This window comes from Sylvia atricapilla, chromosome 29 (assembly GCF_009819655.1).
Source record: "Sylvia atricapilla isolate bSylAtr1 chromosome 29, bSylAtr1.pri, whole genome shotgun sequence".
Taxonomy (NCBI): Eukaryota; Metazoa; Chordata; class Aves; order Passeriformes; family Sylviidae; genus Sylvia; species Sylvia atricapilla.
The window spans coordinates 1,106,879-1,133,996 of record NC_089168.1 but is presented as its reverse complement, the minus strand read 5'-3'; the positions used below and the strand labels follow the sequence as shown (position 1 = coordinate 1,133,996).

The window sequence follows — 27,118 nt, the reverse complement described above, 5'->3', positions numbered from 1 at the left end:
ACAGTTTTGCAATCATTTATTAGCAATAGTCAGAGAAGATACAAAATCCTATTTACAGTGAAATCACAGGAACGACGGCTCCAAAGGGTTGGGATACAGAGCAGGGTGAGGACTTTGGGAGGAGGACACGAGGGAGCAGCTCTCCATATCCCACCCCAAATCCTGCATTCCTCAGCCTCCCAAGGAACTCCAGCTCCCCGAGCAGGACAGTGCTCAGTATCCATCAGGGCTGGCTGGGATGGGATCAGTGTGGAAAAAGGGACCAGGACACATGCAGGGGACACAGGAGAGCAGCAAGTTGCCCTCCACCCAGGTGCCTGGAGCGGGGTCATGCCAGGTGTTCTCAACAGGAACAGAAAAGCCAGGATGCAGGGGCAGAAAAGCCAGGACATGTCAGCAGAAAGCCAGGATGCAGCAGCAGAAAAGCCAGGATGCAGAAGCAGCAGCAAAGTTACTCCACACCAGAAGGAAGAAGAACAATTCCAGAGGGGGCTGCAGATCCATGTGTTCCTCCCCAGCTCCCAGCAGGGCATTTTGGAGGAGTTTTGGGACTATTTCAGAGCCAGAGCTCATCATGGGGCTCCACACTCCTCCCTCCAAGCCTGGAAAGCATTAATCCCTACAGGAAAGAGCTGTGAGCCAGGAAAGGCTGCCCAGTCAGTCTGCTGAGGGCCAGGAAATTCCCTCTTGAAACTCTCTATTTCATCCACTTTTAGGGTGCCTCCTGCACCATTCCCAGTCCTGCCTGCTCAGCAATCCAAGGATTTGGTTCTCCTCAGCAGGAACCAGCAGGGCATGAACTTCCTGCTGGCATCACCTCATGGTGATGGTGTCCTTCATCCCTACAAAGAATTTGACTTTGGTTGGGGTGTTTTGGTCTGGTTGGGGTTTTTGTGCCTGATTGGGATGCTTTTGTCTGGTTGGGCTTTTTTGGTCTGCTTGGGGGTCTTTGATCTGGTGGTTGTTTATTTTTTTTTTAATCTGGTTGAGGGTTTTTTGGTCTGGTTGGGGTTTTTAGTGTCTGACTGGGGATTTTTTTGGTTTGGTTTGGGTTTTTGGGGGGTGTTTTGGGGAGGAAGGTAAGAGGAAAGCATCTCTTGTGCTCATCAGCGCAGCTGCAGAGGGGCTGGAGCGTTTCTATTCTGTGCACAGTAACTTTCCCTGGACAGTGGACACGTGTGGCAGGAGGACAGGACATGTGTGGGGTAAAAGCCAGGGCAGAAGGAGCAGGAATGTGCCGTCCCAGCGTTCTGGCAGAGCCTCTCTCCAGCAGGGACTGCTGGAGGCAGCTCCGTGACGCACTCGCCCAGCATTCCCAGCAAGATGGGAGATACCAGGTCCTATCTGCAGGAAAGATCACTCTTGGAATGAGAGCAAAAGGCCCCTTATCTCCCTGGGGAGCTTTACAGTCCAAGATCAGCCAGCTGAGCCCCAAAGAGGGAATGTGAGCATGGCCACAGTGGAAAGTTACCTAAGCACATCCAGAGCCCATGCTGACATCCCCGTTTGGGACAGGAGAAGTGGAAAACAGACAGGCAGAGGGAACATTGGTGTTCCAATGGCCTCAGTCTCTGGGAATAACCCCTTAGGAACTCTAATTTGGAGGAATCAAGACAATTCTGTGAAGGCATCAGATCCTTAGGGTGGGTCACAGGATCCCAGCCCATTTCCCACATGGAATGGCGTTTCCCAGCATGGAAACAGCCTCCTCCATCTCTTCTCTGCCATTTCCTGGCAATATTCCTTCCCTGGGATCCCAACCCCTCCAGTGAGGAGCTACACCTACACTCCAAAGAGAACCAGCACACTCCCCTGGGTGGACCCATGGATCCTGAGGGAAGGGAAGGGACTCAGCCTCACAGCTAAATGCAAGGGATCCAGGGGAATTCTTCCTGCAGTGGCACCAGGGATGACCTCAGAGAGCTGCACATCCTGAACAAACAGGTTCCCTGTGCCTAGAGCACTGAAATCCAGCTGTGTGATCCCACACTCCACGCTTCCAACAGCAGAGGCCACCAGGAATAGCGCAGAGCCCACCAAGCCCCAAAGGAATATGAGAAACAGGGCAATGCAAGGATTCCCCAAGGCTTTTCCCTGGGCTCAGCTGCTTTTCCTGCCAGGATCTGACCAAATTCCCTGCTCTGCTGCTCTCACTGGTGTTTTGTGGCAGCCCTTTCACCCCATGACGGGCAGGACTCAGAGGACACCTCCAGCAGACCCTGGGGCTGGGAGGGTCCGAGTCTCCTGCCCCCAGTGTCCAGTTTGGGCTGGGCGGGAGTGGGGGGAGCAGAAGGGACACAACACTGAAGCCCTGCTTTGCTCTCTGGGTCACAAAGGCCTGACAGCAAATGTACAAAGCTGCGGGAGGGGCCCGGGGCTCCTCAGTACATTGGATGGACCAGAAAGGGAGGGATTGGGTCAGGTTGGTGGTTTTGAACCCTTTCACCTCTGCGTTTCAATTTAACCCCTCACATTTGCCAGCACAGGGAGGATCCTGCCCTGCTACCCTCACTCCTGGCTGGAGCCAAAAAACTGCAGGAAGAAAGAGAAGATGTAGATGATGTCCAGGTAGATATTGAGGGCTCCAAAGATGTATTCCTCGGGGCTCAGTGAGTACCGGCGGTTCCCCATCAGCATCTGCGTGTCCAGGGCCAAGAACTGGAAGGGAAAGGAGGAAACCCCGGGACCGTGACAGGGAGGTTTAGCCCAGGGCAGCAAGAAGGGCTCTAATGACAGGAAAGTCTCCAGCGCCTCCCTGGACCCAGGACAAAAGTGCAGCCCCTTTTTTATGGGCTGTAACCACAATTTAAGAGCTCAGAACAAGGCACTGAACGAGCTGCAACTTTCCACTTCCCTCATTTCCCTCCTGACAATCAAATCCCGAGTGTAACTCCCACTCCAGGCCCTCTTCCCTCAGGCTTCCTCCATCCCAGGGCCAGCTCTGGAGCCACCCTCTCTCCTCCTCATCTCCCAGAGCCCACAGCTTGTTATTCCCACACTTCCCCCGGGTGGGAAACACCTGCCAGGGGACGAGGTGGTCACAGGGTGACCTGGCCCCAACAGGACATGGAGCAGCACCACCAGAAATGCCAGGCATGGCTGCAACCCACCATTTTCTCCTCCCTCCCGTTCCTCCTGGTGCCATCCTGCTGTCCCCCGTGGGCCTAGAGCTCTGCAGGGCTGCACCATCCTCCAGAAGATGCTGTTTTATCCCCCCAGAACAAATCCCAGCCGAGCTGCCCTGGCAGGGCCAGGCCGAGGCTCTGACTGATGTTTATGGGGTAATTATCAGATGTTGAAGCCTCCTTGTATTTTACAGAGAGATCTTGAGCCGTGAATCAGCGCCGAGCTCCCTGCGCTCCCTTGGAGTGACTTTTACGGGTGCTAAAGGCAATTGCTCAACTGCTCTGATTCCCAACATGCCCAGTGGGCACTGCCTGGAGCACAGGCAGCCTGGGCTGAGCCCCGGCTCCCGGGAGCACCTCTGCAGACACCTGCCCGGCCAAATCCCAGCGCTGCCGGGAGCTGCTCTGGGGAGGGACCACCGGGAACAAGCTGCCCAGGAGAAAAATCCAGGGATTTTCCCGCCTGTGTAAACCCTCCTAATGCTTCTTAATCCCCAGTCTCAACCTTCCCTGTCTTTCTGCACCTCTGTGAGCCAAACTCATCCCAATCCTTGGCTCACTCTCACCCAACCAGCCCCGACTCCACCATGCAGCCTCATCCCTGGATTCCTGTCACTCCCAGGGCTGTGCCGAGCTCAGCTCTTCCTGCTCCTCTCCAGAGTCACCTTTGGCCTGTCTCCAGGATCCCCACAGAGCCATCCAGCTGGGATTGCTCACCTCACCCCACATGGCACTCACACCATGCCCTGCACCAGCAGCGGCACGTCCGCGGCACCTCCCGTGCCAGGGATCGCTGCTCCAGGGCCCCCTGAGCTCTGCAATCCCTGCCCCGGCTCCCAGATCCCTTCCCAATTGTCTGTTTTCCCTGCCGGGTCCCAGGGCAGCCACTCACCATGGTGAAGATCCCAGCCCCGAGCAGAGCGTAGATCGCGTGGAGCCATGGGACCTGAAGGACACGGGCACAGGGACAGGGACACAGACAGGGACACAGGGACACGGACACATGGACAGGGACACAGGGACACGGACAGGGACACGGACACACAGACATGGACAGGGACACAGGGACACGGACAGGGACATGGACACACAGACATGGACAGGGACACAGGGACACGGACAGGGACACGGACACACAGACATGGACAGGGACACACGGACAGACACAGCCGTCAGAGCTGAACACTTCACTCCCAAGGTATTTGGTTCCCAGGTGGAGGGTGAAAGTTGGGAAAGTGCTCTAAAAGCCCAGACTGGATTTGCCCCATAGATTCAACAGCTTCAACAGTTTCTTTGGGAATGTTTCTGTGGCCCAGAACAGGACATGGGGCTCAGTTCCTCCCTCTCTGAGGCTTTTGTATCCATTTGGCTCCTAAACTCCATCAGGAGTTTGTTATTCCAAACAGCACTTGGCCACAGTGACTGTCCTGTGGAAATCATGGAATGGTTTGGAAGGGATCTTAAAGCCCATCCAATCCCATCCCTGCCATGAGCAGGAAGACCTCCCCCTATCCCAGGTTGCTCCAAGCCCTGTCCAACCTGGCCTTGGACACTTGTGGGGCAGCCACATGTCCCAGTCTCGGCATTCTCCTGATGGGAACACTTTGGAGCACCCCCAGAATGGACTTATTTACCCAAACACTGCTGATCCCACTGGAAGAAACACCAAATATTCCAAGAGCTGGACCCAGCTTTAATTTGCCTGAGGGAACTGCTGGATCTGTCAGGGGAGCTTTGGGTTAGATATTGGGAAAAAGTTCTTCCTCCACTGGAGCAGCTCCCCAGGGCTGCCAGAGCTCCAGGAGCATTTGGACAACGCCCAGGTACAAGGTGGGATTGTTGGGATGTCTGGGCAGGGCCAGGAGTGCATGACCCTGGTGGGTCCCTTCCCCCTTAGGATATTCCATGATTCTTTGATCAGTTAACAAGAGAGAATCCGTGGTAATCACAGGCGAAATTTCACTGGAACTGGGACCAAAGCTCAGCCCCTGCTGTGGCCCAGAGGAACCAGGAGAAGGTGCTGGTTCAACCCAAGATGTGTTCAGGGAAGGCAGGGCTGTCCCTGCCTCTCCAGGGATCTCTGCTCCCTCTCAGAGTCACCTCCTGCCTCCCGGGCTCATTCCTGCCTGCCTCCGACTGCGCTTATCTCACCACGTGTCACATGAGGAGGAGATGTCTCTCCAGTTTCATGGCTGTGCTTTGGCACTGGGAGCAGCTCCAGCCTCACCTTCTCACTGGGAAAAGGAGAAGCTCAAGCCCAGACAGCCAAAATCCGACCCTTTGGAATCCCCAGGCTGGATTTGTCCAGTACCAGGTCCAGGGCTGGGACCAGTGGGTCTGCCTTAGGGAATGACTCAGGGCAGAGGAGCTGGCTGGGACACGGAGGGATTTGGGATCTCAGGAGCCTCTCAGGTGATTTATGGCACCTGCCTGCCCCCACCCCCTCCCCTCATCCATCTCCTGTCCGCGGGGCTGCCAGGAACCCTGGGAGTGACACCTGCCAGGATGAGACCCCTTGGATGCAGCCTGGCCCTGCTCCAGTTGCTTGGTAGCTGCTCCAAGATTTCCCCTGAGCACAGCTGGGGCCAGGAGAGGCTCAAGAGGCCAAAAGAAGTGGCTGGAGCTGTTGGTAGGCCTTGGGGACACACAGGGGTGTCACTGTCCTCTTAGACTTGGCTCAGGAGGAGGGTCACTCAGACCTCAGGGTCACTGGGGCCTCAAGATTTGAACTCTGCAGGTGCCAGGTGTTAGTCCTGAGTCCAAGTCCTGCCCTGGACTTGGGACAGTTTAATGTGCTCATTTCCCAGGTTTTACTGAGGAGAAACTGAGGCCTGAGCAGAGAGACGTGCTCAGGTGAGACCCCATCTGCATCCAGGGGAGTCCCAGCACAGGAAGGGCACAGATGCATTGGAAGGAGTCCAAAGGGAGCCATGGAGCTGATCCGGGGGCTGGGGCCAGGCTGGGAGAGCTGGGGAATGCTCACCTGGAGAGGAGGATCCGGAGAGACCCTGGAGCTCCTTCCAGGGCCCAGAGGGACTCCAGGAGAGCTGGAGAGGGATTGGGAACAAGGGATGGAGGGACAGGACACAGGTAATGGCTTCCCACTGCCAGAGGGCAGGGATGGATGGGATCTTGGGAAGGAATTATCCCCTGTGAGGTTGGGAAGGTCCTGGAATGGATTTCCCAGAGCAGCTGTGGCTGCCCCTGGATCCCTGGGAGTGTCCAAGGCCAGGCTGGAGCACCCTGGGATAGTGGGAGGTGTCCCTGCCCATGGCAGGGGTGGGATTGTACGGGCTTTGATATCCCCCATGACCAAAATCATTCCATGATTCCACACCAGGAACAGCGGGAAACATCCTCAACCCTGGGCGAGTTCCATCCTTGAGCCGTATATCGTGGTTCGTCCCAGAGATTGATGTCCCTCCAGGGGGGTTTCCACCTGTTTTCAGGGAGCTGAGCCCCCTTCCCAGAGCCCAGTTTGGCCCAGTTTGGCCCAGTTGGTGACTCACGTATTGGTAGGGCAGGATGACAGCCAGGACAAGTCCCCCCAGGAACAGCACCATGAGCAGCACGAAGAGAACGCCCTGGTACGATGTGAAGTCGAACTGCGGAAGGAAGGGAAGGAATGTCCTGTTCCAGGAGCAATGTCCTGTTCCAGGAGGAATGGCCCCTTCCAGGAGCCACATCTGGGGGCAGCCAGAGCTCCCAAGTCCCCCTACAACTCACCCAGAGCTGGTTCTGCCTCTCCACCTCAGCAGCCACCCCCTGGCACAGAGCCAACACCTCCCAAATCCCCATCAGTGCCACAGGGAAGGGCTCAGGCCCCATAATGCGCCAGGAATCCCAAATCCATCACACACCTTTGTGTTCCTCTGTATCTCACAGCCCAACCCTCCAGAATTCCCAGTTTACCACCATACAGCCTCTTCCAGCCCCACTGACATCCTTGACACACCCCAGTCCTCCGAAAATCCCGGATTATTCCCACGTGTCAGCATCTTCCAGTCCCATTTACACCTATGGCACATCCCAATCCACAAAAAAAAAAATCTCATTTTAGTCCCATATATCAGCATCTTCCAGCCCCATTTACATCCTGGCCACATCCCTCCCTACCACATCCTGATCTGCTCCAACCTTCTCGTGACATCCCCACATCCCTGGGGTTGGTCCTGCATCCAGAGCCTTCCAGACACCCTCTGCTCCCCTCAGCTCCCCGTCCTGCCCAAGAGCTGCCCCTTCCCGAGGGAGGCTCCCACAGTCCCACCTTGCTCTGGAAGCTGAAGATGGTGACAGACAGACAGACCAGGGCCGTGATCCCGAGGCACAGCAGCACCGACTTGGTGTTGTAGTAACTGCAAAATTACCAGGGAAAGCACATTTGGATCATTCCCACGGGGATGGGAAAGGGGGATTGACACAGGCAGGAGCTTGGCAAGGAAAGCATGAATCCTGTGGGCACAAACAGTGCTGGAATTATCAATATTCCCCATTAATGTTAAAAAAGGAAGGACAGAAAAAAGCCTGGATGGGTTTTCCTGCTGTTTGGAAGGATGGAGGGAAAGCAGGAGGGTCCATCTGAGCCTCCCAGAGCTCTGGAGCAGCTGGTGGGCTCCAAGTCCACCAATCCCAGTGTCCATGGACAGACAGGGAATGGGGAAGATCCTGACTGGGCGGTAACAAAACCAGGCTTAGAAACCTCAGGCAGCAAGAGGGGAAACCAAAGGAGCAGCCCCAGGGCTCCTGCCCACTCTGGCTTTTGGAAAAGGACAGGAAGGAGGGATTGGAGCAGGGACAGAGGCTGCAGACTCAGGCTGGAATGGTTTCCTGGAATCCTGATAGGATTTTGGCTGCAGAGCCAGGCTCAGCCCTTGGAAAAGCCAGTCCTGCTCTCCCTGAGGGGATTTGTGCAGAGTCACTGGAGTTTTCCCCCTGGAGCTGCTGAGGCTGCAGGTTTCTTTGTCCTGATGCATCCATCACCCACCCTGGATCATGTCCCTCTCTCCAGGCCCCCACGTGAGCCAGGAGCAGATTTCCCAGTGCAAATGAGCAGAAGGCAACAGGCTGTGGGATACAAATCCCTGAAACTGCTGGAAAAAGTTCCTTGGCTCACTGCAGCCCCACCTGCCTGGGACCTGCCCAGTGAGAAATGTGGGACCGCTGTGGTCACCTCCAGCCCATCCAGGTACTGCCCTGTCCCAGCCCTCCAGGGCTCTCCTGCAGGATTTGGTTTGTGGGAATCCCCCAGTGCTGCCTTCCTTGGGGCAGGGGCAGGCCTTGGAAATGTTCCTTAGAAAGTGCTTTCACTGGGAAGCTCCAGCTCTGTGTGACTACTGGGAGCCCCAGCCAGCTCAGGTGGCCCAGGTACCCCAGGAATAGGGAATTTTTTTAGGAAGAGACAGGACACAAGACAGTGCCCAACCCACCTGGAGAGCATGGCAGTGAGATAGGCCATGGACAGGGTCTGGGGAAAAACAGAGCCAGGTTAGTGCCCTCATGTCCCCAGAGGAGACACCACGGGGAATCCCTCAATCCCAGAGAAAAGGGCAGGGAAGCCTCTCAGACTCTTAGGAAAAGGAACTCTGGCAGCATTCAGAACCCTCCACAGGAGAGGACAGAGGGAGGGCAAAGGGCGTGGGAGCATCCCCTGCTCCTGCATCCCTCCCACACAGGACCCAACTCCCATCCCACATTCCAGCTGCCATCCCTGCTCCCATCCCTGCTCATCTCAGCTCCCGCCCCTGTTCCCACCCCAGCTCCAATCCCAGTTCCCACCAGACTCCACAGATTTATTTTTTTTTTCAATTTTTTTTTTTTGCAATTTTTTAACAAACAGAGGCTCCCTTTTTTTCCCCCCCAGTTTCTCACATCCCAGTGCAACCACAGCTCCTCAGCCCAAGCACAGGACAACAAGACGATGAAATTCCCACTTTTCCCCAGGAATTCCAGCCCTGTGCATGTCCTTGGAGCCACTCTGACCACAGGGCATCTGTTGGCCAGATGTGCTACTCACAAAGATGCTGAGCAGGATCAGATTCCATGGGAAGTATCTCCTGCAAAGGAAACAGGGGCCAGTCAGCAGGAGCTCTGCCAGGGAATCAGTGACCATGAGGGTAAATAGTGACTGTGAGGGTAATTAATGACTCTGCTGGGTAATTAATGCCCGTGCTGGTAATTCGTGCCCTGTGCACAAGTGCCAGGGGCGGTGCAGGGCACAGTCACAGGGCACTTGGGGTCCTCCTGGGCCAGCAGGACAAAAGTCCCCAGGACATGCCTGCCCCACTGGGAGCTGCCAGGAGCATCCTCTGGGATGTTTCATTCCCAGAATCCAGAGCTGTAAACGGGGTAGTTTCTGCTGCAAAGTCACAGCTGCAATTGGACTCCTGAGCTGCAGTGACCTAAGGCTGCAGCAGGCCTGGAACAGCTGTTTCCAGCATCTGGAACCAGTTTCCCAGGGCAGCTGTGGCTGCCCCTGGATCCCTGAAGTATTCAGGGCCAGGTTGGATGGGACCTGGAGCTCTGTGGGATAGTGAAAGTGTCCCTGCCCATGGCAGGGGTGGCACTGGATGGGCTTTAAGATCCTTTCCAACCCAAACCATTCCACAATCCCATGGAAACAAGCAGCTGCATCCCAGTGCTGGCACAGCTCCATCCCTACCCCATAACAGGGCTGGAAAACACTGCTGCTGCATTCCCCAGGCTGTCCCAGATCCCAAAGCAATCCCTTTACCTGGGCCCAGAGCAGCAGGCGAGGATCAGGTAGGTGACGAAGAAAACGGCACTGCAAGGAGAGAGGGAGAGTTCAGGGGGGGAAAAGCAGCCTGGGCTGGTGGGACAGGGGTAATTCCCATGGGATGGGGATGTTCAGGGTGGTTCCCACCCTGGTCCCTATCACTAAGCTCCTTCCTGCCCTAAGGGTTTCCCACCTGCATGTGCCCATCCCCAGGGTGGGACAAAATGTCCCTGGAAAAGCCGAAGGATGGATTTAGAGCAGAGCCAAGGTTGGCTTCAGACCCCAGAGAACAGCCAAATGTGTTAATGACAAACAGGGCAGGAACTGGATTTTTGTTGGCTCTCGGGAAACCATTCCTAATTCCCTCCATTCCTTCATGGAAAAGGAGGTCAGGCACTGGAAGTGGCTGCCCAGGGAGTGGTGGAATCCCATCCTTGGAAGTGTCCAAAAGCCTGTGGATGTGGCGCTGGAGCACATGGTCAGTGCTGAGTGGAGGGCTGATGTTGGACTCAATGATCTCCAGGGGCTTTTCCAACCTTCATGATTCCAAAATTCTATGATTCTGTGAGTTTCTGCCATGGAGGTGCCAGGCTTTGCCCCTTGTTTCCAAACCCTTTCTGACTTGGTGGTGTCAAGGCTGGAGGTTCTTAAACCAAGGGCTGGAATAGTGACCAGGCTCAGGCAGGGCTGGAAGGGCTGTGCTGGAGGAGAGAGCTGCTCCCATGGTACCTGCCTCCAGGAATGGGAAGTTTTGGACTTTCCATCCCTGGAAGTGTCCAAGGCCAGGCTGGACAGGGCTTGGAGTAAACTGGGATAGTGGAAGGTGTTCCTGCCCATGGCAGAGGTGGCACTGGATGGACTTTAAGGTCCCTCCAACCCAACCCATTCCAGGATTCTGCTGCAGGAGTGCCTGAGGAAGAGCCCAGGGCAGGGAAAGGCTCAGGGATGAGCCCAGGGCAGGAGGATCCTCCCAGTGCAGCGGAGCCCAACATCCCGTGGCTGCCCAGCTCCACCCAGCTCCTGGCAGTTTTTATCACCCCGGATTTGACCCCTCTAAAAGCCCAGCAGCCCCAGAGCTGAGGGAGGCTCTCCTGCCCACAGCTGGGTGTTTTTCCAGGCTCTGGAAGCTGCTCTCCTGCTTTCCCCAGGCAGCAGTTCCGGACGTGCCGATGGCTCCCGATAGCCTCTGACCCTCGGCCAAGGCCCGGAGGTGACGGCAGAGCCCAAGGCCACGAGCAGGGCACAGAGATAAACCCAGAACCAGCTCTCCCACTGGGAAACCAGGAAAGCCAGGCTGGACACGGCTGAGCAGCTAGGAAGAGACTGCTGGGAGCACAGAGCCAGCAGGGTTGTCCATCCCCTGTCTGCTCTGGATTTGTTCCCACTGAGGTGCCATCCCAGCCGTGGGAAAACGTCCTGGGGCTCCCAGAGGTCTCGTTTTACAGAGGTCTCTGGTTAGGAAGGAGATCCAGGCATGGAGCAGGAAAAGGATTTGGAGACATTGGAATGGAGGAAAGGACTTGGCTCACTGGGCAGTGAAAAAACAGACAATATTAAAGTTATGGAATGGCTTGGGTGGGAAGGAACCTTAAAATCCATCCCATTCCACCCCCTGCCATGGGCAGAGACACCTCCCACTGTTCCAGGCTGCTCCAGGCCCCATCCAGCCTGGCCTTGGGCACTTCCAGGGATCCCTGGGCAGCCATAGCTGCTCTGGGAAATCCATTCCAGGGCCTCTCCACCCTCACAGGGAGGAATTCCTTCCCCATATCCCTGCCCTCTGGCAGGAGAAAGCCATTCCCTGTGTCCTGTCCCTCCATCCCTTGTCCCCAGCCCCTCTCCAGCTCTCCTGGAGCCCTTTAGACCCTGGAAGGGGCTCCAAGGTCTCTCTGCAGTGAGGTGAACACCCTCAGCTCTCCCAGCTTGGCTCCAGAGGGGCTCCAGCCCTCGGAGCAGCTCCGTGGCCTCCTCTGGACTGGCTCTAGCAGCTCCTCATCCTCCCTGTGCGGGACCCCAGGGCTGGAGCAGCTCTGCAGGTGGGCTCTCACCTGGGCACAGGGGGACAATGACCAGGGGCAAAATTCCTCCAAGACAGACCCTCCCCAGCTGTCCCAAGGGTGTTCCTACAGAAAATAGAAGGGAATAAACTCCATCTAGGCAGGGAGCTGGAAGAGGTGATCCCAGAGGCCAAGGTGGGGACCTGAGCATGGCTGGGCTTCCTGTCCCTGCCCCCTGTGAGGTGACACTGCCTCTCCAACCCCAGCTGCCCTCTGGAGCACCTTTGGTTCCCTCCTGGTGCCATAGAGCTGCCTGAAGCTCCATTCCTGCCCTTTGGAGGGTTTCCCCAGGTTATATAAGCCAGTGTCTCATCTCCTGATTTGGGTGTGAACTGATTAAAGCTGAGTTCCCCTCACACTTAATGAGCAGCACTGACCCTGCCAGCAGCCCTGAAACCACGGAGCCAGGAGATCCCAGTGCTTGGAAGCTCTGATCTGGGGGACCAGGGAATGGCATCCCAACTTCAGGGCTCTGGGATGGAGCCCCAGGAGCCCCACTCAGACATGGCCAGGAACATCCCAGCACCTCCAAATCCATCCCCCCATATCCACTGGGTATTATGTAATGGAAACCCTGGAAACCACCTGGCTTCCAAGAGGAAAACCCCAAAATTCAGCCTCCACAGCACCCTGAACATCCTTCCAGCTGTCACATGTGGGGTTCTGCAGTGTTTTCCTGGATGTTCTGCAAGGAGGTCTTTAGAGCTTCCCAGGGGATATTCCCAAAATCAAGCCTCTAAGGCACCCTGAACATCCTTCCAGGTCTAACGGAGGAGTTTCTACACTGTTTCCCTGGAAACTCCCTAGTTTGCTCTGGTTTTCTGCAGGAAATACTCAGGTATTTACTTTAACACTGGTTTCTAGAGCCATTTTTTGGGGGAGTGTCTGGAGTTCATCTCTCTCATGTCTCTTGCTCATTCAGGTGAGATTTTCCACCTGCTCACCTCAGGCTCAGCCAGGGGTTGGTTGCCCAGAGCAGCTGTGGCTGCCCCTGAATCCCAGGAAGTGCCCAAGGCCGGGTTGGACAGGGCTTGGAGCAGCCTGGGACAGTGGGAAGTGTCACGGCAGGGGCGGCACTGGGGGAGCTTTAAGGTCCCTCCCAGCCCAACCCACCCCATGATTCCATGACCTTCCCCAGCTGCCCCTGGACACTTGGAGTGAATCTGCACATGCAGGACAGGGAAGTGTTTGGGAAGAGTTTGGGAAGTGTTTGGGAAGTACTGGAGGCTGCTGGGAGCACACAAGGCTGCAGGAAAAGCCAGAGATACTCACTAGGAAGCCCAGTACCAGGCAGAGTGGGTCTGGATGTAGCCTTTGACCGGTTCACTGCAAGATAGAAGGAAAGATCCTGAGCACGGGGAAAAATCCAATCCCTCCCAGCTCCCTGCTCAGTGAAGGCCGGGAACTGCCCTAGCACGGGGATTAAAACCCCAGCCCAGGTGAATCCCCTCAGCAGCCTGAGCCTGTGGAGAGGAATTCCAGCGGCCAGGTGGGAAGGGCAGCACTGCTCCCCCAATTCCACACTGGCCAGGAACGGCTACCAGAGGGGATTAGGGAGCCCAAATCCTCAGGCTGGCAGTGATCCATTATTTATTCTGGAGGCAACACGAGCCACACACACCCGGAGCGCTCAGTCATCCGAGCTGGAGAGGGGGATGAGCAGGGCAGGGAACCCAGCCCCTGGAGCTGGGATCCGGTAACTCCCACAGGGAAAACCCAGCAGTTACTGCCCGGGGGCAGCAGCCCAGGGGACTGCCCAGGATGGAGGATCCAATCCCGCCTGTGGGTGGGAATGGGAGCAAAAGGACTGAGGGACCTCTGAGTGTTGCCTCAACTTTGCTTTTCTATTGGAACGCTCAGAAAAAAATCCAGGTGTGACACAACCTCAGGAAGCTGCCCAGGGCCCAGGTCCCAGCTGGCTGGGGACACACCCAGCACCTACCAGAAGGTGAAGAAAGCCACGATGACAACGGTGACCAGGAGCTGGACCATCAGGATGGCGTAAACCTGCAGGGAGAGACGAGCCATGGATCCCAGAATCCAGCACAGCCAGGCCCCTCCAAGGGCGGGGGGCTCCAGCTCTGCCAACCCAAAGGACAAGGGACACATCCCTCCCTCACCTTCCTGATGAACACCCTGCGCACGTTGTGGTCGTCCCAGCTGAAGGTCGTGAGCAGCTCCGTGTCCCCCGGGTACCCCCCGTAGCTGGGGCTGGTGCCTGCAGAGAGGCCAAACAGAGCAGCTCCCACCCCAATCCCACCCCAGCTGCTGGAACCTGACCCCAGGGAGCAACCAGGGCTCAGGTGCCCCAAATTCCCAGGTGTTCCTCTGCTCCCCTCCCACTCCTGCAGCTAGACATCCCTGGGAACAGAACGGGGAACACCAACCATCCCAACGCCAGGCTTAACCCCTGTCTGAGGATACACCGAACCTTCCACAGCAGCTGGAGGGCTGGGATCATCCCCTGCCCTTCTTTCACTGGCTATTAAAGCAGCCCCAGAGCAGCTGTGACTCAGCATCCCCAGTGGGAGCAGGAGGATTCCCTCGCTGCTCTCCTGAGCTGTGTTTGCATCCTGGCTTTTGTCAACAATGTCCCTGCTCTGAGAGCAGCTCCTGGCAGCTCCCTGAGGTCCATCCCTGAATCCCCTTTCCATGCAGGGACTCAGGGAACCAAGTCTGAAAAAGGAGGAAACAGCTCTGATGCCACCAGTGAGAAAAATCTTCCCCCAAATCCTCAAATCACTGCACCAGTCTCTGTTTTTCCAAAATAGGAGCAGAAGCTCCTGTTCCTGGTTTTCCCTCTCCCATCCCTGGAACTGTCTAAGGCCAGGTTGGATGGGACATGGAGCAACCCAGGACAGTGGAAGCCCAAGGCAGGGATTGGGACGGGATGAGCTTTAAGGTCCCACCCACCCAAACCATTCCATGATTCCAGGATAATTCTGTACCCTCTTTGCTTCCCTTGCTGATGTCCTCTCCTGTGTCACCAAAGTCCCTCCTGCTGGGTTTCCACTGAAGGACTTCTGTGTGATTTTCCTGCTTTACTTTCCTGTCCCTGCCTGGTCCACAGATGCCTCCCCTCCTCCTAAAGCTCAGGGATACCCAAATCCTTCAGGAAGATGGAGCAAAGACCCTCCCAATCTCAGAGCAGACACCAGGAAAGCCAGATTCAAGGTCCTGATCCCGAATTTCTCCTGTTCTCCTGGTCAAAAGTTGCTAATTCAAAATGCAAGAGCCTCACTTAGGCGACTCCAGCAGGAAATAAATCCCTGGTGCTGTTCTGTTGTCAATAAATCCCTTGGTCCATCCTTCCTGTCCCCCTGGAGCTGAACCTCCTGTGTTCTCCTGGATTCCTCACTGAGCCTGGGGCCCAAAGAATCCCTGGGACACTTCCAGGCCTCAAAGCAATCCCAGCCCTAAACAGCCAATTGGCACCTCAGTACCCTGGAGGAACTGAAGGGTTTTACCCTCCTCCCTCCTTCCCTGGCAGTCCCCAGCATCCAGAGGGGTTTATCCTCCTCCCTCCTGGTGTCCTCACATCCATCCCCCTATCCAAGGACTCCCTCCTGGTGTCCCCATAGCAGGACAGTGTGTCCTGAGTTCATTGTCACAGAAACAACCCTAAATCCACATCCCTTCTCTCCAGGTGCTCCCAGTTAAGTGTGAAACATCCCATAGAGTGGATTTCCCACCTGGAGACCCAAAATACCCCATCCCATGCCCTAAACCCAAAATATCCCATCCCACCCCATTTGGGCCTCACCCACCCTCATTGTGACAGCAGAAAAATCCAGATGGTCCCCAGAGCCACCTGGGGGGGATTTATCCCCTCTGATCCTCAGGGAAAAGGCTGAGAAACCATTGGAATACGTTGGCACAGACACACTGGGGGGAAGTTTTCACTTCTTCCCCAAGCGCATCCCATCCCTGCAGCTGGATGGAACAGGCAGCAAAGGAAGGAGCAGGGCAAGGGCTCAGGGGTCCCTAAATCCCATCCTTCCAGCGTTTTCTCTGGCTGGAACTGTGCTGAGCAAGCACTTAGCCAGCCCCAGGGTCACTTCCCGGCCCCCCCAGCCCGATCCAGCCCCATTTGCAAACCTGCAGCCATTCCCTGGTCACAGCAGAAGCTCCAGGGAGCTTCTGGGTATTGGAAAAACTGTTTGTTTTGCCCTGGAACGGCCACAAGGGTGCTGGAACAATCCAGCCTTCAGCTCCAGCTGTGTCCCAGCCTCCCTAGCTCTGCCACCAGCTGCCAACAGCCACACTCAGGGCTGTGACACCAATTGTGCCACCTCAGCTGCTCTGAGAGCTGAGCAGGAGCTGCAGGAGGGGGTGAGGGGATCCCTGCAGCTGCTCCAGGACTTTCCATGCAGCCCCAGGAGCTGGGATCACCCAGGGCAGCGAGCTGGGAATGCGGATTTCCTCCCACCATGGGACTGGGAAAGGAGTTTATTCCCAGGTCTGGGAGGGGGTGAGGTCTGGAATGCCTTTTATTTACAGATACAGGCTTTTATCTGCAGATGGAGATTTTATGTGTAGATGGAGACGCTCGTGGGGAGATGGAGAATTTTATACATTGACAGAGACTCCGCTGTGCAGACAGAGGCTCAGGGCTGCAGCTCTGCCCTGGGCCAAACTGGGCACCACATCCCTGGTCCTCCTGTCATCCCTGGTCCTCCTCTCATCCCTGGTCCTCCTCTCATCCCTGGTCCTCCTCTCATCCCTGGTCCTCCTCTCATCCCGCTTCCCCCTCTCCTCTCCAGCCCTGGGGGATCTCTGCCCTCTCCCGGGGCTCGCCCTGGCACAGCCATGGGAACACTTACTGGGATCCACGTAAGCCCAGCTGGGGTGGAGCGGAGCCGCCGGCGGCGCCGGGAACCGCCCGGATTTCAGCCCTTCTCCCGCCGTCGCCTCCTCGTAGGACGGAGGGGCCGAGGGGGCCGTGGCATTGTCCTTCTTGTCTGCCTGCCCCTCAGAGCTGGGCGGTTTGCTGTTCACGGAGAGCTGCACAGAAAGGGGCAGAGAGAGAGAGGGAGCTGAGTAAAAGCATCCCAGAAACCACCCTGAAGGAGAACCTGGCACGGACAGTCTCTGGAAAAGGGGTCAGGAAGTCGGGGACACCCGGTCATTCTGGGGGACTGACACAGGCCCGTCCTTGTGCCCCGGGGCTGAGGGCAGAGTGGACAGCCCCTGGGCTGTTCATGGGGATGAGAAGTTCCAGGCAGGGAAGACTGAGGGGAGACAGGGAGCCTCCGCAGTGCCTCGGGCCCAACGTGACACCAAAACCATCCAAGGAATTCTCTGCTTCTCATCAAATTTCCTACATTGCTCCGTAAAAAGAGCTTTTAGTTCCTGGGCAGAAAATCCTGCACTCTTCATTCCCATCTACACCCATTTTGGGGAGTTGCTCCCAGGAATGCTCTGGTTTGGCCCTCCAGAATTTTCTCCTGGCTCCTTCCCCTCTGTCCCTGTGGAAGCTCAGCTCTGCTGCTTCCCAGCATTCCAAGGACTCGGGATGGCAGCGAGGAGCCAACCTTGGGCCACCAGAGCACCGGCCTCTCCTTGGGAACATGATCCCTTTAACCTTCCAGGCCAGCCTGGGATAAGCTGTCAGCCTGGGCTCCTCTGCTGCCCACAGAGAGTCCTGTCCTGGGAATGGCACCCACAGATCCTCAGGATGTGGGGTGGGATCGCAGAGACCCCCAGAGCAGGCAGGCATTAACAGACAGAGGGAGAAGGGCTGCAATGGAACAGGTCACAGGCCCTGAAAACACAGCAGGGGCCAGGCTGGGATGTGTCCCATGGGTTGATCCAGCTGTGCCGCCTCCCCTGCCAGCCCCCAGGGACTGTCCTTCCCCGTCCTTCCCTGTCCTTCCCTGTCCTTCCCTGTCCTTCCCTGTCCTTCCCTGTCCTTCCCTGTCCCTTAGGTTTAGGGGGCCGAGACCATGCAAGCCCCTCTCCCCTTCCCACCCCCCCGATATTCAAGGAGATCCAGAGGGATGGAGCTGCATCCAGAGCGTTGCCATGGTGATGGCGCATGAGCTGGCAGAGGATGCAGAAACACCCCCCCCCGGTCTGGGAGCACTGGAGAACCCCAAAATCCCTATCCCAAATTCTGGGCCGGGCAGGAGGTGCTCAGGGTGCTGCCAGGTGGGGACAGGGATGGGATAGCACAAACACCTCAAGGAGCCCCCGGCACCTGGGATGGGAGACAGGAGGGGAGAAACGGCCACAGGTCCAACAGGGCTTGAGTTGGGCATCCATCACCCCTGAACCAGCCCCAATCCCCAAATCACCCCTAAACCAGCCTCCAACCCCAAAACCAGCCCCCCCCCAGTCCCTCCCACCCCTCCAGCCCCTTCTGCCCCCCACAGCAGGGTCGGTGCACAGGTACCCAGCTCCCCTCTCCATCCATCCTTTTATTCCTCAAATCCCTTCCCTCCACCTCCCCTTTCCTCCTCCAAACGCGCCGTTATGCAACAGGGACGGGCTCATCCTTCCCGCTCCCGCCTCGCTCCTACCTTCCCCTGGGTCATGGCTCCTGCCTGGACCGCGGGAGGGATGGGCTCGGAGCTGGGCGCGGGATCCCTTCCAGCCCTTCTCCCGGGAAGCGTCGGCGCTGGATGCGGCCGCCGCAGCCCCCGCAGCCGCTGCCTTCACCTTCCAGCGGCGTCCCCGGAGCGCTGCGGGCAGGGCTGTACCATTCCCGGCGCCAGGAACAGGGGAGCCGGGAAAGGCGGCCGGGCACCGGGACAGCGCCGGCGCTGGGGATGGGGGGATGGAGAGAGCTTCGGGCTGGGGGGACGCGGGGATGGGCTCAGGGATGGGGAGGATACAGGGATGTGGTGAGGAGGAGGATGCGGGGATGGGATGGGATGGGGAGGATGCAGGGATGGGGAGGATGTGGGGATTCAGGGAAAGGGATAATAATCCAGGCTCAAGGAGGATATGGGGATCCAGGAACAGGGATGATCCTGGGATGGGGAGGATGCAGGGATAGGGAGGGTGCAAGGATGCAGAGCCTGGAAGGATGATGGGATGGGATGGGATGGGATGGGATGGGATGGGATGGGATGGGATGGGATGGGATGGGATGGGATGGGATGGGGAGGATGGAGAGACGCAGCCCCCAGAAGGGTGAAGGGTTTAGGGTCAGGAATGGGGAGGGTGCATGGATAGGGAGGATTCAGGGATGGAGATTCAGGGAAAGGGATAATCCAGGCTTCGGGAGGATGTGGGGATCCAGGAACAGGGATGATCCCGGGATGGGGAGGATGCAGGGATAGGGTGCCACCCCATGGCTGGGAAGCAGCTGCCCCAGAGCTGCTGAACCTCAGGACTGGGATTTGCAAAGGGAGGAAGACTTTGGGGAGCCTTTGCTGCTGCCTCAGAGCCGACCGTGGGAGCAGCTCCCAGATATCCTGGGGGGGCTGTGGGGGGCTAGAGACTCCAACGGGACAAGAGGGGACGGAGAGCAGGAGGGAGGAGTCCCACACTGGATGGGCATGGAGAGAACACGGCTCCTGTGTCCCAGCCTGGTCCCCTCGGCGCCGGTGCAGCCCCAGGGGGGCACAGGGAGGGTCTGGAGGTGCCCTGGGCAGCCCCATGCCCACAGCAGGTTATTGATAAATGTTATTGATCCATGGGAAAATGGGGATCTCCCAGCCCAGGGCACACCCGGGGAAAGGGGCACTGAGGGAATCGGCGTTTTCACTGCTGTGACAGGACCTGGGGTGGAAATACAACCTCGGGGCACAGGCAGATGGGGACATCTGCTCTTTGTGCCATAGGCAGCTGGACATGGGAAAAAATTGTCCCTTTTGAGGGGTGAATTGGTTCCTATGGGCCCAGGACAGAGGAAGGGACAGTGGAGACACTGCCCAGGCTCCACCTGGACCCCAGGAGAGGGACTGGAGTGGAATGAGAGCACCCAGCAGAGCAGCACGCTCTCTGTTCCCTCAAAATGGGATAATTTGGAGCTGACACTCTCCATCCCCCCTCCCGTCCCTCGCCAGCGCCTTCCAGTCACTCCTGAGTTTCCCAGGTCGATAACAGAGGTACAAACAATAAATCAGCTGTTGTGAGCACTCTGCCGGGGGGTGGGGAAAGAACGAGATAAAACTCCAGACTCCCCAGCCCCGGCCAGAGAAGGTGAGGAATCTTTGCAGGGAAGCTGAGTGGAAAACCCATCCCCATTCCTGGATTCTGCGGAGAAGCCAGGAGAGGAAGGGTTAAAAGGAAAGCACGAGGTGCAAGGGCAGGAATGCAGCCAAGCAAAGCAGCGCTGGCATCCACACAGACCCAGCCCCAGCCATTCAGTTGGAAAGGGGCGATTCCGCAGGACCTGTCAGGATTATTCCGAATCAATTAAGGGCCACTTAACCACCGGCTGCTCAAGGGCTTCATTCTCCTGGGGCTGGGCAGGGGCTGAGAAACATGGGCAGGTCCCAAGGGAGGGAGAGAAACTGAGCCCAGCACTGGTTCCTGGGTTCCTGCTGCTCTGCGAGGCTGAGGATGGACAAATAACCAAGAACAAGGAGGATCAATAGCCATGGATAAATAACTGAGCACAAGATGGAGAAAGAACCTCCAACACACTCAGCTGGTGACCCCCTTCAAGTAGGGGCCTGGCCAAGGGGTCAAGGGCTTAGGAACAGAAACTCTGGGTGCTTTATGACAGCAAATTCCTCAGGAACCCCCAGGGCTCTGCTGCCCAGCCAAGCCAGATTCCTTGGAGCACAAACTCCAGATCCCACCTGCTCCATCCTGGGCTAGAAAGGCTTGAAGAGGTGCAACGTTTGGCCTGGGAGAGGAAAAACTCCCAGCAAAGCAGCAACCACAGCAGCCCCTCTTGGGTAAAAACAGCAGAGAAGAGATCTGCTCTGTTCAGGGAACATCCTCAGTGGGAAGGGACCCCAAGGATCATCCAGTCCAACCCCTGGCCCTGCACAGACACCCCAAAATCCCACCCTGTGCCTGAGAGTGTTGTCCAAAGGCTCCTGGAGCTCTGGCAGCCTTGGGGCCAGTGACCAATCCCTGGGAAACCTGTTGAGTGCCCCAGAACCCTCTGGGAGAAGAATCTTCCCTGAGATCCAACCTGACACCCCTGCACCAGCTCCAGCCAGTGTCCAGGGGTCCATCCCCACCCCCTGAACTCCCAGGGGATCGTGTTCTCCCCTCCTGGCCCCGCCTGGCACCAAACCCAGCACCAACAGGCACCACCCCTGTGGGGCTCTGAAAAGCCATCACGTCCTTCCTGAGCCAGGAAAACCATCTGGGAGAGCCCTCGAGGCTCTGCTTGGTCCTGGAGAAGACAAGGATGACTCTGTCCAGCCCACAGCGATGGAAAATAGATCCCTCAGGCTTGCAGGGACCATCCCTCTCCCCAAAAATCTGCTCCAAGCCTGGATCCTCGTTCTCCTGTTTGAGCTGGAAGTTCCCGAATGTGCCGGAGTCCTCCCAAGGTGTCAGTTGTCTCTAGGTCCCAGTGCCACAGGGAAAAGGTCCCAGGTGTCTGGAATCCCCATCCAGCTCCAGCCCAGACCCAACTCTGGCCATTCCCCTCCTCACTCTTCCCTTTAACACTCAGACGGAGAAATAATGGCAATAAAAAATCTCTGTCCAGGCCACACCCGGCCAAATCCACTAGGGATTTTGCAGGATTAAAACAACTTTGCTGAGCACTCAATCACATCAAAAACAAAGGAAAGGGAACCTGATGGGATAATTAAGGGATTTGCCGCACCAACATCCACAGTGGCACACCCAGAAGCCCTCAGTAAATACCCTCTCCCCATCCCAAGAGGGAAAAAAAAACCCCATGGCAGTGAAAGCTGTGCCGTGGACTTCAAAATAAAACATTAAAAATTCAGGAATTTACTCCAGGCTGCTGAATTATCCGTGGATTATTAATGCTAAATCCCTGGTCCCTGGATGGGGGATTAACACGCAGGCTAGGAACATCAGAGAACGCACAGAGAGGGGTTTGCAGGATAAAAGAAATGAAAACCTCCTTGTCCTTGAGGGGAAGAACCCTGCCAACATCCCAGGGAGCTTCCCAGGGCTGTCAGCCTTGGAGCTTCATCTCCATGAGAGATGAAACCTGCATAGGAGAAGGGAGGATGGTTTGAAACTAAACCAGGAAAGATTTAGATTGGATGTGAGGAAGGAATTCCTCCCTGTGAGGCTGGGGAGGCCCTGGAATGGATTTCCCAGAGCAGCTGGGGCTACCCCTGGATCCCTGGAAGTGCCCAAGGCCAGGCTGGATGGGGCTTAGAGCAGCCTGGGACAGTGGGAGGTGTCCCTGCCCTGGGACTGGACGGGCTTTAAGGTCCCTTCCCTCCCAACCATTCCAGGATTCCCTGCTCCCCTCTCCCTTCCCAGCCAGCTCCTGCCTCTTGGCTCTCACCGAGCACCCTCCAGCTGAAATGTCCCCTCCTTCCTCCCCAGGATGTTCCTGAAGGATGGGACAACACCCCCTAAACACACGGGAGAAGGAGCTAGATGAGCCTGGGCCCTTTGGGATGGGAATGTTCTCCCAGGTTTCTGCACCCAGGCCTGGAGAGCTCCTGCTGGGCTGAAATGAAACCCGACTTCCAGCACCCCCTCAATGCCTCCAGTTTTCCATTGCTTGGAAACTGAGCTGTCCCCCTGATCCTGGGCTCCCAGCTGCCAGGGAACATAAATTAAAACCCACTTTAATTAACGAGGGCTTGGCCTGCTGTGGTGGGCAGGACCTGCAAGGAGCAGCAGCTGAGGAAGCTCCTGGTTTATCCCTGCGTTTTGCCGGTGCCTTAGGATCAAGGCAATGGCAGGATTTGGGTGTTTGGAGAAATTTGGGCCTGGTTTATTTCTTTAAACACCTCCAGAGCTGCGGTGTGAGATTTCCAAGGACCGCAGGGGACGGTGGGGACGCGAAAGAACAAACGGAAGCAAAATCCGTGATCACACATCAGAGCGGAGCAGCTCCAGCACTCCGAGCAAACACTGAAATCCAGCCCGGCTCTGCCCAGGATTAAATCGTGCAGCTCTCAGGCCTTGGCAGCCATTCCCTGCCCGCTGCCAGCAGAGCCTGTCCTGCCCCCGGGTGCAGCTGCTGGAGGGCAGGAATTGCACAAGAGCTCCAAGTCCTGGCTGAGAGGGGGAGCAGAACAGGTTTGGGGACACTCCAGCACCACCGAGCAGCTCTTGGGGAACTGCTGGGAAGGGACTTTATATAATACAGCCCAGGGATGGCCACAGGAATGTTTGACATTCTTCCTGCTCCAGCAGTGACTGTGGTGCTGGCATGGCTGCGTCATGCCCAGCAGAGGAGGTGGAAGAAGGACTTGCACGATCCTTGGGGGTCCTTTCCAACTCAAGATATTCCAGGTTCTGTGGTTTCAGAGCCCAAGTTTTCAGCATTTGGCTCAAAATCCAGGTTTGCTGGTGTTTTCCCGGGAGGATCCTCTGTCTTTGCCCTGGAAGCCCAAATTCAGAAGTGAGGGCATTTCCCATCTGGCCTAAGGATGTCCCAGGAATGGAACTGTAGAATCAGGGAATCCTGGAATGGTTGGAAGGGACCTGGGCAGGGACACCTCCCACTCTCCCAGGCTGCTCCAAGCCCCGTCCAACCTTGGGCACTGCCAGGGATGGAGCAGCCACAGCTCCTCTGGGAAATCCATCCCAGGGCCTCCCCAGCCTCACAGGGAGGAATTCCTTCCCAATATCTGAACTACACCTCTCCAGCAGCAGTTTGTAAACCAAGCCTGTGGCTGATGCCTCCCTGACCTTCGTCCCCAGGACGCAAAGACCTCGCTTTCCTCCTTTGTGTGGCTCCAGACATCCCAAAAGCCACTTCCTCCTTCTCTTTCCTCCCTAAACCTCACCTTTCCCATGACATCCCTGCACTCAGGTCCTTGCTGGGTTGGGAATCTCTGCCTGGAAAGCACCTTGAGCTCCTAAAAGGGGGCAGATTCCTCTCCCTCTGTTCCACCATGAGGGAACTGCTCCATCCCTCCCAGGATGGACCTGGGGCTGTCCCCAGGTCTCTCTGTCTTACGTTGGGACCTTTACCCCCCACACCTCCAGGCAGAATTTTTTTAGTCTTAGTTTGTGCTCTTTGGGTGCATTTTCCCAGTTTTTGGGGTACAGCAAAGCTCCTCCACCCCAGCGAGACCCAGCCCCTCTTGGATTCCACAGCAGCAGATTCATGAGCTCCACTGGAGTAGCAAAAATGAAATTCTGAGCTCCCTGTCCCCACCCAGGAGAGGATTTCAGAGCTTTCCTCACGCTGGACTGGCTGGCACAGCCTGGAGGAGCTGCCAGGGCTCCCCAAGCCTCAGCACAGCTCAGAGGGGCAAAGCAAATCATGGTGACAGCAGGGCCAAATCCCATCAGCACGGGCACGGGAGGCAATCAGAGCCACAGCCCAGATTTAAAAGCAAAACTCCTCCAAAAGTCTCTGTACCATGCCAGGAGGGCAAATCCCAACCCGGGCCTGACCGCGCCCAAACCCCACTGAAATCCACAAACAAAAACATCCCACCCTGAACCTTCACCCTCCCCTTTCTCCTCCACAGCGGGAAGGAGACAGAGGTTTACAACCCACTTTGGTGTTCTCTCCATTTCAGCCTCGGTGTTGAGGACGGGTCTGAGAAGCAGGAGATGGAGGGACATGGAGGAAGGTGAAAGGGGTCCTGAAAAGGGATGGAAGGAGGGAAAATAAATGGCCCTTCCACTGAAAATTGAAAAGCAAGAGGTTGGATCTCCTGTCTGCACCTCCTGAGTAAAAACAGAAGTTTTGGAGCCTGTCCCAGCCCTTTTCCAGCTGCTGATCCACAGAAACCATCCCTGTCCTCCTGGCTCTGGGCCAGACCTGGCACCGCGACTTCCCTGGATCCCATCCTGGGTGGGATCAACGTCCAGCGAGCAGCTGGTCCTGCACAAACCCCACTGGACTCGGGAACCGAGCACTGGGACTGCTGGGGCTGTCAGAGCCCTGCTCCACACCCTCATTCCAACTCCAGATCCAGATCCCAGCTCCATACCCCAATTCAAGCCCCAAATCCATGCCCAGATCTCACTCAACTGCAACATCTAGATTCCAACTCTACACCCAGATTCCAACTCTACACCCAGATCCCAACTCAGTACCCAGATCCCAGCTCCATACCCAGATCCCAACTCTACACCCATTCCAGCTCCACACTCCCCCAAAGCAGAGGCAGAAGCAGCTTCTTACTGAGAAATTGATTTGAAAATGTTCCATGTAAAGGCCAGGAGGGATTTCATGCAATCCAACATTTTCTCCAGCTTCCTCGAATTGCTGCATTTCAGCCTGAAAATTATCCTAGCTTTTTTTTTCCCCTATGGACCCCCAAGTTCCCTGCACTGCCTCTGCTGTGTCTGGCCCACGAGGGCCATGGACTGACACTGGACTCCGGTAAAAGAAGCCAAACACCTTTTTCTTTCTCCCTCAATCCCAGCTGCTTTTTAGAGAGATTTTTGGAAATAACCCTCTTCTTTCCTTGCCCATCCCTGCACCTCCTCACCAAGAACAGCTCCCCAGGAAAGGTGCAGGCACTAGGATAATGTGCAGAGGACAGAACAGGCGGGGATAGGGAATGAGAACAAGAATCTTGGATTCCCGGGGCTGGAGGGGCCAGGGGACAAGGGGCTGCAGGTACCAGGTGAGGAGGAGAGATGGGACATCATTCCTAGAGCCACCACCAGGACAAAATCCCAGCAGCATCCAACACTGTTTTTAATTTTCATTTTTAACTCTGAAGTCACCAGGAGCTGGCATCTCCCCAGAGCTCATTCCCTTCCAGCCCATGGCCCTGGATTACTGAGATTTACATAAAATGAGGAAATCCGAGCTCAGCCCGGCACTGCCCCGTGTCATTGCCCATCACTGCTCGGTGTCACTGCTCGGTGTCACCACATGATGTCACAGCCACTCCCCCGTCCCACCCGCTGCACTGGGGCTCTTTGAAGCGTTTGGTTCTGCAAACAAATCCCGCTGGAGCCAAGCCGAGCTCCTGTGCCCAGCTCTGTCAGCAGGGTCGTGTCCCACCCTCCCTGCTCCTCACTGATGTCACATTCCTGCCCTGGCACAGATGTCACCGCCTGGCCAGGCCATGGGGGCTCCATCAGTCAGGAATCTGCTGGTTTCTGGATGTCCTGGATAGAGTCTGGCTGGAGTTGTTTCATGGACTTCAGTGAAAAGCATTCATTATTTTCCTTAAATGCTTATAAGCCCTGGCTTGAACTTCAGCTCCAAAACATGGGAAGAATGTTCTCCTTTCTGCCCTCTCTTAGGTAGGATTGAAGAGAGGTCTCAACTTCCATCTCTGATGTCACAGGAGGTTGGGAATGTCAAATCCCAAAGAAGCTGTGGATGTCTCATTCCTGGAAGTGCCCGAGGCCAGGTTGGACAGGGCTTGGAGCAACCTGGGATAGCAGGAGGTGTCCCTGCCCATGGCAGGGGTGGGACAGGATGGCTTTAAGGTCCCTTCCCACCCAAACTATTCCATGATTTCTCTTGGGCCAAAAGGCTCCGTGGTCTCCACAGCCATGGGAATGTCCTAATCCCAGCAGGATCTATGGCCTGGCCCTGGCAGCACCAGTCTTGCTGCACTAATGCCCAGGCAAACATTCAGGACTCAACCTGCAAGTCCTTGAGATGGGATAAAGAAACCAAGCAAAGCCTCTCAGGTGGGTTCTGCTCCTGGCCCACGCCCAAGGTCCCTTTGGGAGGCACTGAAGGGAATCGGGGCTGCAAGAAATCCATGTGACTGCCTAAGGAACAACAAACACAGCCAGAGCCAATGGAAGCTTTGTGTGAAAAGGGATTTAGGACTTGGCCTGAAAGGCAGAAGAGGTGGGGATTCTTTCCCTACTTGGCTCTCCTGGGTGAATGTTCTTTGGGTGGAATTGAGCAGCAGGAGAAAATCCCTTCTCCTGATGGTCACCCAAATGGACCTTAACCCCCCCTTCACTGTGCCACAGCTCCGTGCTGGAGAGGGGCTTGGGACAAGGAATGGAGGGACAGGACACAGGGAATGGCTTCCCACAGCCAGAGGGCAGGGTTAGGTGGGATCTTGGGATGGAATTCTCCTTGTGAGAGTGGGGAGGCCCTGGAATGGATTTCCCAGAGCAGCTCTGGCTGCCCCATCGCTGGGAGTGTCCAAGGCCAGGCTGGATAGGGCTTGGAGCAGCCT

General features: G+C 56.5%; 1 protein-coding gene across 1 annotated transcript; it reads right to left on the bottom strand.

The window, feature by feature from the left end:
* FAIM2 (Fas apoptotic inhibitory molecule 2) lies at positions 1-18,563 on the bottom strand. Its single transcript, XM_066337435.1, has 12 exons — positions 18,437-18,563; positions 16,739-16,919; positions 14,036-14,133; positions 13,858-13,922; positions 13,188-13,241; positions 9,856-9,906; positions 9,139-9,178; positions 8,552-8,589; positions 7,393-7,480; positions 6,635-6,730; positions 4,018-4,071; positions 1-2,658 (listed from the first exon to the last, which is right to left on the bottom strand). Exons 1-12 carry the CDS (start codon positions 18,449-18,451, stop codon positions 2,509-2,511), a joined length of 930 nt encoding a protein of 309 aa, XP_066193532.1. The 5' UTR covers positions 18,452-18,563; the 3' UTR covers positions 1-2,508.
* Between the last annotated feature and the right edge of the window lie 8,555 nt (positions 18,564-27,118).

Bases quoted from the DNA above. Each gene is read 5' to 3' on its own strand.
- FAIM2 (XM_066337435.1), bottom strand. The intron at 13,242-13,857 runs GTAGGTGCTGGG...TCTATCTTGCAG, and splicing joins GTGGCTTTCTTCACCTTCTG to TGAACCGGTCAAAGGCTACA. The intron at 7,481-8,551 runs GTGGGTTGGGCA...GTAATTTTGCAG, and splicing joins CTCACTGCCATGCTCTCCAG to TTACTACAACACCAAGTCGG.